Source organism: Centruroides vittatus, unplaced genomic scaffold (genome assembly GCF_030686945.1).
Source record: "Centruroides vittatus isolate TY-2023 unplaced genomic scaffold, ASM3068694v2 contig_459, whole genome shotgun sequence".
Classification (NCBI taxonomy): Eukaryota; Metazoa; Arthropoda; class Arachnida; order Scorpiones; family Buthidae; genus Centruroides; species Centruroides vittatus.
In genome coordinates this window covers 855,335-868,437 of record NW_027122255.1, presented here as the reverse complement: position 1 = coordinate 868,437, position 13,103 = coordinate 855,335, and the positions used below count along the sequence as shown (strand labels likewise).

The 13,103-nt window shown below is 32.6% G+C and overlaps 1 protein-coding gene across 3 annotated transcripts in view; it reads left to right on the top strand.

Annotated features, from left to right (window-relative positions):
- Positions 1-13,103, top strand: part of LOC136977433 (GRAM domain-containing protein 4-like) — a 147,831-nt gene that overhangs the window by 38,933 nt on the left and 95,795 nt on the right. For all 3 annotated transcript variants that reach the window (XM_067272920.1, XM_067272919.1, XM_067272921.1), the window contains exon 4: positions 3,844-3,988. In XM_067272920.1, the coding sequence (XP_067129021.1) occupies positions 3,844-3,988 (145 nt within the window). The remainder of the gene's footprint in view (positions 1-3,843; positions 3,989-13,103) is intronic.

Here is a 13,103-nt window from a genome sequence, read left to right as displayed (position 1 = left end):
ATATTTGCAAAAACTGGAATTGAATATCTTATTAGAAACTTGATATTCCAGGAGTTGAATAAAAACACATATTTAAACAGAAATTGAAATAAACAAAATATCAAAGTTATTTTATTTCTTAATTTTGAAAATAAAAATATTAAATTCATATTTTTTTGGATTGCATGAGAAACATTATATCTGTAATGAGAATTAAATGAAAGTTTGCTGTCAGAAATCAAACCCAAATATCTATAATATATTGATCAAAAACTTCAATCTAATTGTTTCATAAAATCCATTTATCTGAAGTAGGCAATCAACCCCTCACCTAAAAACAACAATGTTTAATTTAAATAAATTGATATGTAAACCCTTTTCTAAACAATAAGTATAAAATAAATTTAATTTCCTTTGCAGGCCTATTTGAGTTTTTAAAATGATAACTATATCATTAGCAACTATACAAAATAAAAAGTAAGGACTTTGGGGATCAATCACCTTGAAGTCTTCCAATTCCTTTACTAGTAAGATTCAGTATTCTAATTTACACTGAAATTAGAAAATAAGATGATAATATGGACAGATTTAGAAGAAAGATTATAATCAATGCAAATCAAATTCCTTAGAGAGGTTGTCAAAAAACTAAAAGATGAGAATTGGGTTTTAATGTAGTAAGCTGGATAAAACTACACAAACAAGAATAACCCAGAGAATTTATAATAACCTGGTAACTGCTGTTCTTCAGTCTATTGTAATAATCCATTTTTTAACACGTGACAAAACACTTTTATGTAGTTTGTTAATAGTGCAATGGGTCTATAATTGCTAGGATTATTATGAGGACCTTTTTGTAGATCTTGTACTATAAGTAATGCAATTTGAATTTTCTGGTATTAAATAGTTTGGTATTAATTTTTAATAATTTATGTTCTGTAAAAATACAGAAAAAAATTTAAGGCATACTTTATATTATATTTCTAAAAATGTTTATATTTTAAATATTTATTCTGTAACATTCTTATATTATTGAGATAGTGGTGATATGTTTATGTATGTATGTATAATAAATTTTAGCATCATCTTAATAGTCAATTATATCAAAAATATTCATTATTTCTAAATGAGAATTACAGTAGAGCATCGTTTATCCAAAAACCGGTTAACCGAAACGTCTGTTCAGCATGACACAGTCGGACTGGAAAGCTCGACTTTCCAGTCGAGCTTTCCAGTCCAACTGTGTCATGCTGAATCAAACGTTTTTGATACTAGATTAACTTCTAAAGTATAATTCTTTTGTTTTTATATTTTTCAATATATTTATTTTGTTTGTACAAAATAAAGAAATAATTTTTAATGATACAATAGCTTCAATTATTATTATAAAAATTTTCGTTAGGCTTAAAATCGACGAAAATTCAACACAAAGTGACACACAACGGAGAAAAATTCAACACGAAGCAACACGCAATGGAGAAAAATTTCAACATCGGATAGGTTAATATATCTTTTTGTACATAATTGGTTATCCGAAAAAATCAGTTATCCGAACAACCCCAGTCCCCAATTGATTCGGATAAACACTGCTCTACTGTATTAATTAAATTATAAAATTTGGTCTAAAGGCAGCTTTCATCATCAGCTGAAACTTGTACTAAGATTAATAGCTACTAATAGCATAAGATTCTAGCTGATTAATTAAGATTGCAAAATTTAATTAATTAATAATTAGTTTAATTTTAGTCTGAAAATAATCCAGTTTTTTAATGTGTTTTGATAGTAGTCATATATTATGAAATGCTGTGCCATTTCTTTTGAAATAAAACATAAATTCTATGTTTTCCTCAAATTTTATGTCCTCAACTTGATGTAGAATTTAATTTAAATAAACTTTTTCCCCCCTATTAAAAAATATGATTTTTAAAAGTATAATAATATTCTTCAAACAGTGTAAAATACAGCAAACTTTGCTTATTATAATTATAGATATTATCATCATTTGGTTAATTTTATCAAAATTAGCATGTTCCAAAACATGCAAGTTAATTATAATTATATAAACAACAGTCAACTCAATAAACTAAAGTTTCCAAATAAACTGCCAAATTATTGTTAGGTTATTAAGGTGTAAATAATTAGATATAAAATCAATTTGCTACAGTTAAGCAGTTATGCTGCCATCTTGTGGTAAATTTAATAATTAGAAATAAATTCATATTAATTTGTAATTTATAATATTCTGGAAGAAAAGTTGGCACTGTAAATAACCTGTATGATTATATTTAAATTGATTAATTAATAGCTTGGGAAGTGAAGATCAGGATTCAACTAGTGTAATTGGCAGAAGTAACTGCACAACAAGAAGAGTTGGGTTTGAGTCTTGCTCTTGGCTAATTCTTTTCTATGTTAATAATACTAATTATAATTAATAAATTAGTTTAAGTTATATATATATTCTTTAAAAGAGCATTTTAGGGCTATTAATATCAGTCAATAAAATTAGAATTCCACTAATTGTATTTTTACTTGCTTGCTCTGCTTAACATTAGCATTGCATTTGAGTTTCAGAGTGATGGCAATAAGCAGATTCTCATGTAATATGATTAAATAATAGCTTAAGCTATAAGTTTTGGCTTTAGTTACAATATGTAGATTTTACAGAAGAAAATACTATAGTTATCTTTAAATCTTTGAAGATTTGTAGAACAAAGTGTTTATCTAAGTAAAGTAATTTTTAAATACTTTTATGTAACAAGTAATATTGTTAAATTAAAATATTTAAAAAGTGATCTAAATAAATATTTTATGGTATTTACATTTTTGTGTAATTTTACATCATAGAAATAATTTAAATTTTTTTAAGTAATAAAATAAATTAGGTCTGTGAAGTATAATTAAAATATATACATCCAAAAAGAAACTGATAAAATGTCTATGTAAATATGAACATTATAGTTTGATAATGTAAATTTAAATTAAATATATAAAAATTAAACAAATATTTTCAACTTAAAAGGTTTGTTTCATTCATTTTAAATTACATAAATAAACATTACAAAACCTGATAAATTTGTAAAGTCAAACAACCACTGGATTACATTGTGCTACTTTTCTGCAATTATATTTAATTAATTACTAAATACTTTGTCACTGGAGAATGACGTTAGGTACCATCTCTTATTAAATTTAATAATTATAATTAAATTAATATTTATTAAATAATTTAGAATATTCTGGAAGAAAAGAATTGGCCTGGAGTGGGGCTTGAATCCACAACTCCCACTTACTGTGCAGATGCATTATGCTACCCAAGCCTTCAGTCTGATCTCCTTCTCCAGACATATTTAAATATGATATAACCATTCTCAGTTATCTTTGGTGCCAACTGGGGATGCCTTCAGTGCCCTCGTCCTATAAACTTCTACTCATGGCACTCAGCTGGCCATTATTTTTCTGATTAAACAACAAACACAACTAGATGGCCATGACTGTAAAGGCATCAGCCTGTTATGGAAAATCTGGTCAGTGACCTCATGGTCTGTTCCCAGATATCCCCCCATCCTTCATTATCTGACCACTCTCATTGAGGACCTGGTTGAACCCTTGATTAATAAAAAAGACACTCTATTGCCCTTGGGACAGAAAGAGTCAAAAGATGGGGGAAAAATTAAACAATAGTATGCTATATTCTAGCAATGAATGTGAAGTTATATATTTCTTTAATGTTCTTTGAACCAACTCTGACAAATTCTAAAAATTTGTAGATTATAATCTTATAATATGTTTGAAAATTTAATTTCTGAATACGTTGATTTTTAGAAAAATATAAGTAATTAAATTTAATAATTTTTATTTTTTATTTAGTATGTGAAATTAAAGAATTAAGAGAGCAACAAACTTTGGAAGAAGTAGTGAAGCAATTAGAAAAAGAAAAAGAGAAAACGAAAATGTTATCAGATCGTCTTCATGAAAAAGAGACTAAGGATAGTTCCGGTAGTAAAAGTCCAAGGTTAGACTTTTAAATGATTGTTTCTTTTTTCTCATCTCAGTTACTTTCTTGACTCTGTTATATATAACAGAGAAAAAGTATGACAATCGGTCAAAAAAGACATCCCAAGATTTTTACATTTTTGGACTGGGGATCTTGAAATTTCAGAAATGCAAATAAAAAAAAAATTAGGGGTTTTTTCTGTAAATATGGATGTTTGTGTTTGGGTGGTCAATTTTGTTTTTCCTCTTTGAAGCTTAATAACTCCAGTGCTTTTCGTCAAAAATTTCTGAAATTTTGCAGGGAGGTTTGTGTATTTGGGTTTGATGCTATTAAATTTTGGTGGTTAAAGTTTGAGGGGGTGTAGAGATAAAGGGGTCATGTGTCATATCTTGATTTATTATTCGAAAGTATATACAGAGGTGAACAAAACTTAAGGATGAAGAAGAAATGGGCATGTATATGAAAAACTACATATGGTTGTAGACCAAGAAGAAAACAATAGTATTGACAGCATATTCAACATGATTTAATATAATAATTATGTTCAAAGGAAGTACACAGGATGTCAAAAGAGAGTGTTTTTGTAAAAGGTGCATATTGTCCAAAGACATGATTATACAAAAAATGCACAATAATTACTATAAACAATCTTGAGCATCATGTCAGTAAGGGATATGGTTACTGGACTATGAACCCAAAGTTGAGTTTTAATTAAACACTTGGCTTTTATTTCCATCTTTATTTAGTTGATACAGGGAATTAAATTTTACATACGGTATGTAGATGACATTTTAATAATATATGATGACCAAGAAACTAAGATTAATAATGTAGAAACCATCATAAACAACATTAACGAAGAAATACAGTTTACTGTTGAAGAAGAGAACAAAATCAATAAGAGTATAAATTACTTAGATGTTACAATTAAAAGGAACGATTACAGCCTAGAATTTAAACCTTATAAAAAACCATGCTCTATAGATGTAACAATCGGATACGACTCTAATATCCCTTCATATATAAAACAAAATATCTTCAAAATGGCGTATATAAAAATCATCACTAGAACCAGCAACCCAACAGACATACGTATCCATACAAAAGAATTAAAAAAGAAATTCGTTCTCAACGGTTACCCCAACAGTTTAATTAATCACTGGGAAAACAAGATAAACAGTAACATGAATAATAAAGCAAAGAAGCTAAATACGGATATAAAATATATCAGCTTTCCATATATAAAGGGACTATATGAAGACATCAACAAAGATCTACAAAAAATGAACATAAAGCTGGCTCCAAAATACGAAAAATTACAAAATAGACTGAGACCCACAAAACCCAACAGAGAACCAGAGAAAAAAGAAGAAACAAGAAATATAGTGTATAAGATACCGTGCACCTGCAACACAACTAATTTCTATATAGGAGAGACCAAACGAAAACTAGGCATAAGATTAAAAGAACATGTTGCAGACCTCAAATACCATAGACTAAACTTCGTTTTCCATGCTCACTGTTTGCTTAACGACTGCAACATAGACAAAAATAATGTTCAAATCCTATACAAAGAAAAGAATATGTATAACAGAAAATTTAAAGAAAGTGTTTCAATCCTAACCGCTCAAAAATTGCATTAATAAAAATCTAAGCGTAAAAATAAATGAAAACTGTTTAAAAATATTGTAAAACACACTGTATATATTAAAATAGGTTGTGATTGTTGCAAGAAATTACATTGTTGTTACCATCTATAATAACCTGAAAATATGCAAATTTGTACTATGTCGCAGCGCAGAAAATGAGGCAGAAACAGCCATAAGATATCAATGAAAAAGAATTTTTATGTCCTTGTGAAAAATCACTTATTGTATTCCATAATATGAACACAACCACTAATAAATAATCAACTAAATAAAGATGGAAATAAAGCCAAGTGTTTAATTAAAACTCAACTTTGGGTTCGTAGTCCAACAATCATCAAACACGGTTTCAAAGAAGAGATAGGATATGGTTACCATGAAGTGCAATGCAACTTTGTATATGACGTGGCATACTCAGAACAACATGAACCAGGAGCTGTTGAGGCAAGTGGTCCATGAGGGTCTTCTTGTTTGTTGGTGGATATTGTCGACCAGAAATACATCTCCCCAAGACATCCCATACATTTTCAATTGGATTCAGATCAGGAGAACAGGCTGGCCAGACTATGCGAAGACACTCCTCTACAGCCTGTGTGTGATTACAAGGCACATTATCATCCATAAAATGAAAGTTTTCACTGATAGCATCTCGGAAAAATTGAACATGTGGGAGCAGAACTTTGTTAATGCACTGTTGGCCGGTCATGGTTCCTTGATCAAGCGCATACAGGTCCTTACAGCCATTGACTATGATGCCTGCCCACATCATGATACTGCAAGTCTGATATCAATTCTTTTCCTGAATATTTTCGGGACGATAAGCCCTGCTAACCTCGTGCCATATCAGTTGCTATCTAAAATCAGACAATAGACTGAATCTACTCTCATCTGAGAAGAGCATGGTAGCCCAGTCGTCATTAGTCCAATTGCAATGCAGACAGCGTGATTGCAAACAGCTGTTGAGCAAACTGTTGAGGCGCTTCAGTAAACTCGAGAGAGTGGGGGACACACAACAGATCTTTAGGCATATAGTCTTTTCTTTTGCAAATGTCTTGCAACAGTTTTACGAGATATCTTAGTTCCTGTGGCTGCCTGTAACTGACTTGCCAGTTCACCAACTATGCCTGCATCAGTTCCTTTTTGCTGAAAGAACAATATACTGATCTTATTGGTACATCATACTGCTAGGATGACCTTCCCTCTTGTGCCTGCTGCACATTTCACTAGTTTGAAATGTTGCCCATAGCCTAGAAATGATATTGTGTGCAATGTTAAATTCTGTTATTTGCCACCCTTCTTCCAGCTTTCTGATTATTCTTCCATGAGTAAAATCATCTAAATGATGCCTGGAAGACATGTCCAGAATTTCATTATTTAACTTCATTCCTTCCTGTTCAAATTTCATATCCAACAAAAACTGACTGTAGATGCAGATTGCCTGAAATCTCTTACCTGTGCTTCACGTCATCAACACGTGTGGAACTCAAACATTTGCATAAGTTTTACATAACAGAGTACATCACGATTTCAAGCATATTTTAACAGGCTGCTGCAGTTCAATTTCTAACTGTAATTGTTGGAAATAGCATCCATCATTAAGTTTTGTCCACCAGTGTATGTGGACAGTATTACATATTATGCTTATTTTTTTAACAGTCTTTGCTTCAGAGATGCAATGAATTGAATGGTTTGTAAATTCTCCAGATTTGAATCCTTGACTTGTTTTTAAGAAGATATTTCAAGGATAGTGTTTACCAAATCAACCAAAAGTCTTTGGAGAAGTTTGAATAATCTATTGAATGTGAAATCTTTGCTATTTCAAGTGATATTTTTAAATTTTGATAAAACATGATTTTAAATTTTGGGATAAGATCGAAATTGAAGTTGAAGATAAACATATCAATACATTGTTATATAAATCATTTTAAATAGTTATTTTAATGATATTTGAGTAAGTTTTTTATACCTTGTCATTCAGTTATAGTAAAGTATTAAATTTGGTTGATAGATTTTAATGTACTTTGTAATTTAAATAACTAAAACAGGTACCTGGATTTTTGACATATGATTAATGTGAGACCAGGACTTCACACCCTTCTGTCAGGAAACTGGCGGTTGAGTTAGAGCCATTAAATTGGTGACTTATTTCATAAACAAGACTGGTGTGGCTGAGAAATGGGGTGCAAGACGATTTAATTGTTGCATTCCTAGAGGGTAGATCGAGAGCAGTCTTGGAGGATAAGGGAAACAGAATGCTTCAGAGCATCTATGAGTGGGGCGAGAAGCACAAGCTTAAATTCAACACACAGAAAACGAAAGCCATTGTGTTTAACAGGCCTAAAAAGAGTAACCTCTACCGGAGACCGCCCCACTTGAAAATGAACGGCAGCACCATCAAGGTGGAACGCACTCTAAAATATCTAGGTGCTATTATTGACTTTAGGCTAGCTTGGGATAGCCATATAGAATATATTACTGGGAAAACAGGACTTATATGTCAGGCATTTGCTCAAGTCGCCAAACGGAACTGGGGCCTCAATTCCAAGGCCATGTCGGTTATTTATGATGGCATTTATGTACCAATTACAACCTATGCGTGCGGCACGTGGGGGTGGGCTGTCACCAAGGTTCACCCCAGACGTAAACTATACTCCTCACAGAGACGTGCTCTTCTGTTGATCTCAAGGGCTTACCGCACGACCAGCAACATCTGTCTACAGGTTCTGTGCAAAAAACCGCCTATCGATCTTGTTATTACTCAGAAGCAACGTTACTGTAAATTGAAGTGGGGAGGTAATATACAGACTGAAACCGAAAACATAGACAACAAAGATATTGAATGGCCATCACCTTTCGGCAATACCCTTCCACCTTTTGAATCCTATCTGGTCACCCATGACAGTACTTCTAGTGCGGACCTAAAAGTTTACACAGATGGGTCATGTCATGACAATGGCGTGGGAAGTAGCTACGTCGTATACGATGAAGATAATGAAGTATACCACCAAAAGTTCCGTCTGCACTGCAAGTGCACTATTTTTCAAGCAGAGATGTGGGCTATCAGCAAAGCAGTGGAGCATATCAGCACTAATTATAACAATATGCATGTCTCTATCTTCACCGACTCACTATCTGCCCTCAACCTCTTAACTAGCAGAAACCAACATCCAACTGCAGAAAAAATCAGAAGGGATTTACATGCTTCCAGTTGCACTTTTGACATAAACTGGATCAGAGCACACCAGGGTGAGCGGGGAAATGAGAGAGCGGATACTCTGGCCAAGGAGGCTGCCACGGACAAATCCCTCTCCATTTCGTATTGCAAACTGAGTCAACGCACACTCCGCAACTTTCTGCGTAAAGAGACTCTTACTCTCTGGCAGCAAAGCTGGGACCAACATGAAGATCATATAACTCACACCTTTATTCCTAACCTCGAGACATTCCTGCAAAATAGTTGGTACACCCCCAACTACTATAATTCTCAAGTATTCACAAATCACGGAAGGTATGCTGCTTATCTGGTCAGGTTTGCCCACGGCACATCACCACTGTGCCCGACTTGCAACGTTGGGGATGGTGCTCTACACTACCTAAATGACTGCATGATATTGGATCAGCATAGACTTGAGTTACAACTTTTACTTCGGGAGCAGGGTGTGGGGTGGCCCTGCGATCCGGCTGACTTCTGGAGGACACGGGAAATTTTCCAGGCTTTCGACAACCTGGCTAGAAAGATTAGCCAAATCACACATAACCTCACTTTCCGCTAGGGGTACCACGGGTGTTCTGTCCTTTTGTGCTGTCCCCATGCGCTGGCACTGTAAGAGCGAAAGCATGCTCGTACAGCCAGCTGGGTTCCTTACTCCTATTTGTTATTACGGTTTTGCCGACACGCGCAAAGTTTGTCGCGCGGTTAACTGTTAATTCACTCTCAATTCTTTCATTTATGTCTGTAAAAATTTATATATCAGCATACCTGTAATTTTACCTGTCTTTATTCCCGGTAGTGCCCAAAGCGGAACCGGGACATGTACTAAAATTGGTACCTAATAAACTTAAAATGAGATGCAAGACGATTTAATTGTTGCATTCCTGACCTAATTGACAGACCCCCAATTGTACATCGTGAAAATGACTGAGGGATCATCTGCCGGGATAACTTTGGTCGGTCATCTTACACAGAGTTCAAAGTGGAATTTGTCCGGTTCTCCTATGGAGGGGCCAGCAGTCGGAACTGAGTGGTCCCAGTTGCACTTCTCTTAGTCAGAAAAACACGTTAGAGTAAAATTTACAGGTCTGTCATCCGGGGAAGGGCTTGACCCGGCTCTGGAGGGGAACGGCCCAGATGTGGGAGTTCGGGCCGCAGGGTCATCATTCGGACCAACCAAAACCTCGGGATTTCAGGTAAAAAGGATATAAAAGCCCAAGGACACAGGGAGGTTGGGAGAAAACAATCCTGTCGACTCAGCTCGGGATTGTAGGGGAAAAGGCAAACAAACCAAGTATGGCAGAAGACTTCTGGGACCAAACTTCCCACTCCACGAGATGAATTAGGGAATTAACTTCCCAACGGAACATCATGAACTCCGTGGTCTTGTGCTACAATGACCTTGCTACCACTCCTCCTCCAAACGATTAAAGCAAAACTCTCAACAACCTATGCAGGAGAACCTTTTTTTTTTCCACTTGTTCCTGGGAAGGACTCTCCATCATTTGGATGCTATCTTTTTGCTGGACAGATTATTGTTTCTATTGTAAGCATGTTTTTATATAAATAAACGTGTTAATATGGAAAAATGGTCTCTGTGTGAGTCTCTCTGCATCCAGCAAACCATTACCCCCATACGTTAAAAAGGCTTTCTTGTGTCATCCTGACAGATCACGGGCAAAGCAAGGGTCATAACCTTTTCACCCAAGGTCAACCCCTAAGCAAGTAGGGTCGGACGAGCAAAACCCACATTGGTGACCTCACACTGGTATTGAGTTAGGATTGTTGGGTTGGGACAGAAGTTGGGATTTAAGTCTCCAGTCTCCACCGGGCAGGGATACTCCTATATAACCATCCTCACATTAAACAAACTAGTAAGAATCTTAATCTAATTTTAATCGTTAATTTTTTTAGCAGTTTAAATATTATTAAAGGGAAGAGAGCTGTTTAATAAAGATTTGATTAACGAAACATTGATAAATGATACACTTCGTATATGTATTAATAAATTCAAAATAACTTAGTTTTAGAAATCACTACACTTTTTTATTGACTAAGATTTTTTGAATAGCTTATTATTCATCTTCAAAACTGAATAAAAAACAAGAATAAATGAAAAATTAGATTAAATGTAATACATTTTTAAAAAGTATTAGTTCTAGAACTAAATTATTTTGAAGTTATTAATTCATTGGCTGTGAGGAATTATTAGTTTAATTTAAAGTTATTTTTATATAATAAAATCATTGAAGAATATATATAAAAGATTGTTATTTATACTGTTATGTAATACATCAGAATTATTTTGCTTAAAATTCTTATTTCACTAAAGACCTAACTAAAAATATAAATATTTATATTTTTAGCTGAATCTCATTTAATTAGCCATATTACTTGAATGCATTTTAAAGATGCAATTTAACAATTTCGTAATAACATTTAATTTAAATGCAATATATATGAATATTAATTTTTAAAAATTCTTTTAAGTATTCTAAACTATTAAATTTGAGATAAAATTTAATTTTATAATTTTTTAATATTTTTAATATGTTTAATTTGAATTTTGACCAACATAATACGATATAAAATTTATACAAAATATTTATTATTTATAACTTACTTGAATATACAGTAGAAACTTGATTCAATGTTTTTCAATGAGCAGGTGAAAAAATACATTGATTTGCAGAATACATGAAAGCCAAAGATCTTTAAATTCATACCAAATTTATATGGATAAAGTGAAGAAAAAATATATATTAGGACTGGGAGAAAAATACAAATATAAAACTTCTGGAAAAGGCTTTGTTTCATACAATACAATATATAATGTTTTACAAGAAGATAAACTGTAAGAAATCTGTACAGAAATATTCCAAGAGAAATTGAGTAGCTCAACTTTCAAATGTGATCAACAGCTTTGGGTTCTCAATAGCTCCGTTTATTTACTTGCCAGATTTAAGTGAAGAACTATGTGGTCAGCTAACTCGGAACATCTTTGACATTCTATTGTCACGTGATGTAGAAAATATTCGTTCACGTTCAACACCAAACTGGTATAGCTTGCTATTAGACTTTCCAAACATTAATAATTATATACTATCGAACCTACCTTTTGGAATGAAGCAATTTTTTATTCAATTACGGCTGAACAAAGAAATATTAATGATAAATAATAAGTTTTATGTATATTCCGATAATTTATGTCCTAGGTGTAATAAAATCTTTTCAAAGTATCATTTGTTTTGCGAATGCGAGAAGAGCTATGAGCTAAGGAAGAAATTTGATTTGTTGAGTTTAAATAATTGCATATCAGAAGACGTGATGTATAACTTATTTCATAGTGCAACAACTCGATTTATAATTAATATATATAATTATGCTATAAACTTTGTAAATAATTAGAAGAACTCAATTGTACTACAGAATGTTATATAAGGAATGTAACTCCCTCCGTAACAGGCTATTGCCTTATACAATAAAGAATAATTATTAATAAAAATAAAAAAAGATAAACAATTAAGCTGTCCTTTGAAAATAATCAAGGATACTTATTTGTTTCCTGTTGAAGATTTGATATATTTTCATCACTGCAGTTTTTAAGTTTGAAACAGGAACGTATTTTTTTCAATATAGTCACTTCTATTGCACATTAAATACCAGCAAACACACTCCATATGGGCTACACACTGTTGATTGAACCATTGCATCAAACATACTTCCAGCTCCAACTATGGGCTTGCTTTGACATATTTTCAGCTCTTTATACAGGCCTAAAACACACTTGCTGTCTTTTCAATGCTTTCTCTGTTTTTTAGTATTGTGTGCAGAATCATTATTTTAATGTTGAGTTCTCTTTGCCAGGTCAGCAAATGAGAACCCACATTATTGACCTCGTGGAGCATCTTTAATGTTTTTTTAGCAACAAGTATTTATTTTGTTTTTGTTTTGTAGTTGTTGCCGTAATATTTGGGTTTGTAGCTGCACAGGAATACTGTATTCGGATCACAGAATCTATAGTGAAAATTGACGTGATATTGCTTTACTCACTATCACAAGGTAGTGAAATAATTTTGATAATTTATTGAATTTATATAATGCTCCTGATCATCTGAATATGAAAATACAGTGTGGGTGTGTCTATATATATATATATATATATATATATATATATTATATATTTATATTTTTGAAGAACAATATTTGAAATGTAATGATTTTTCAATGTGTTAAATCCCAAAATTATGCAAAATCAAAAGATGCTAAGTGCAGT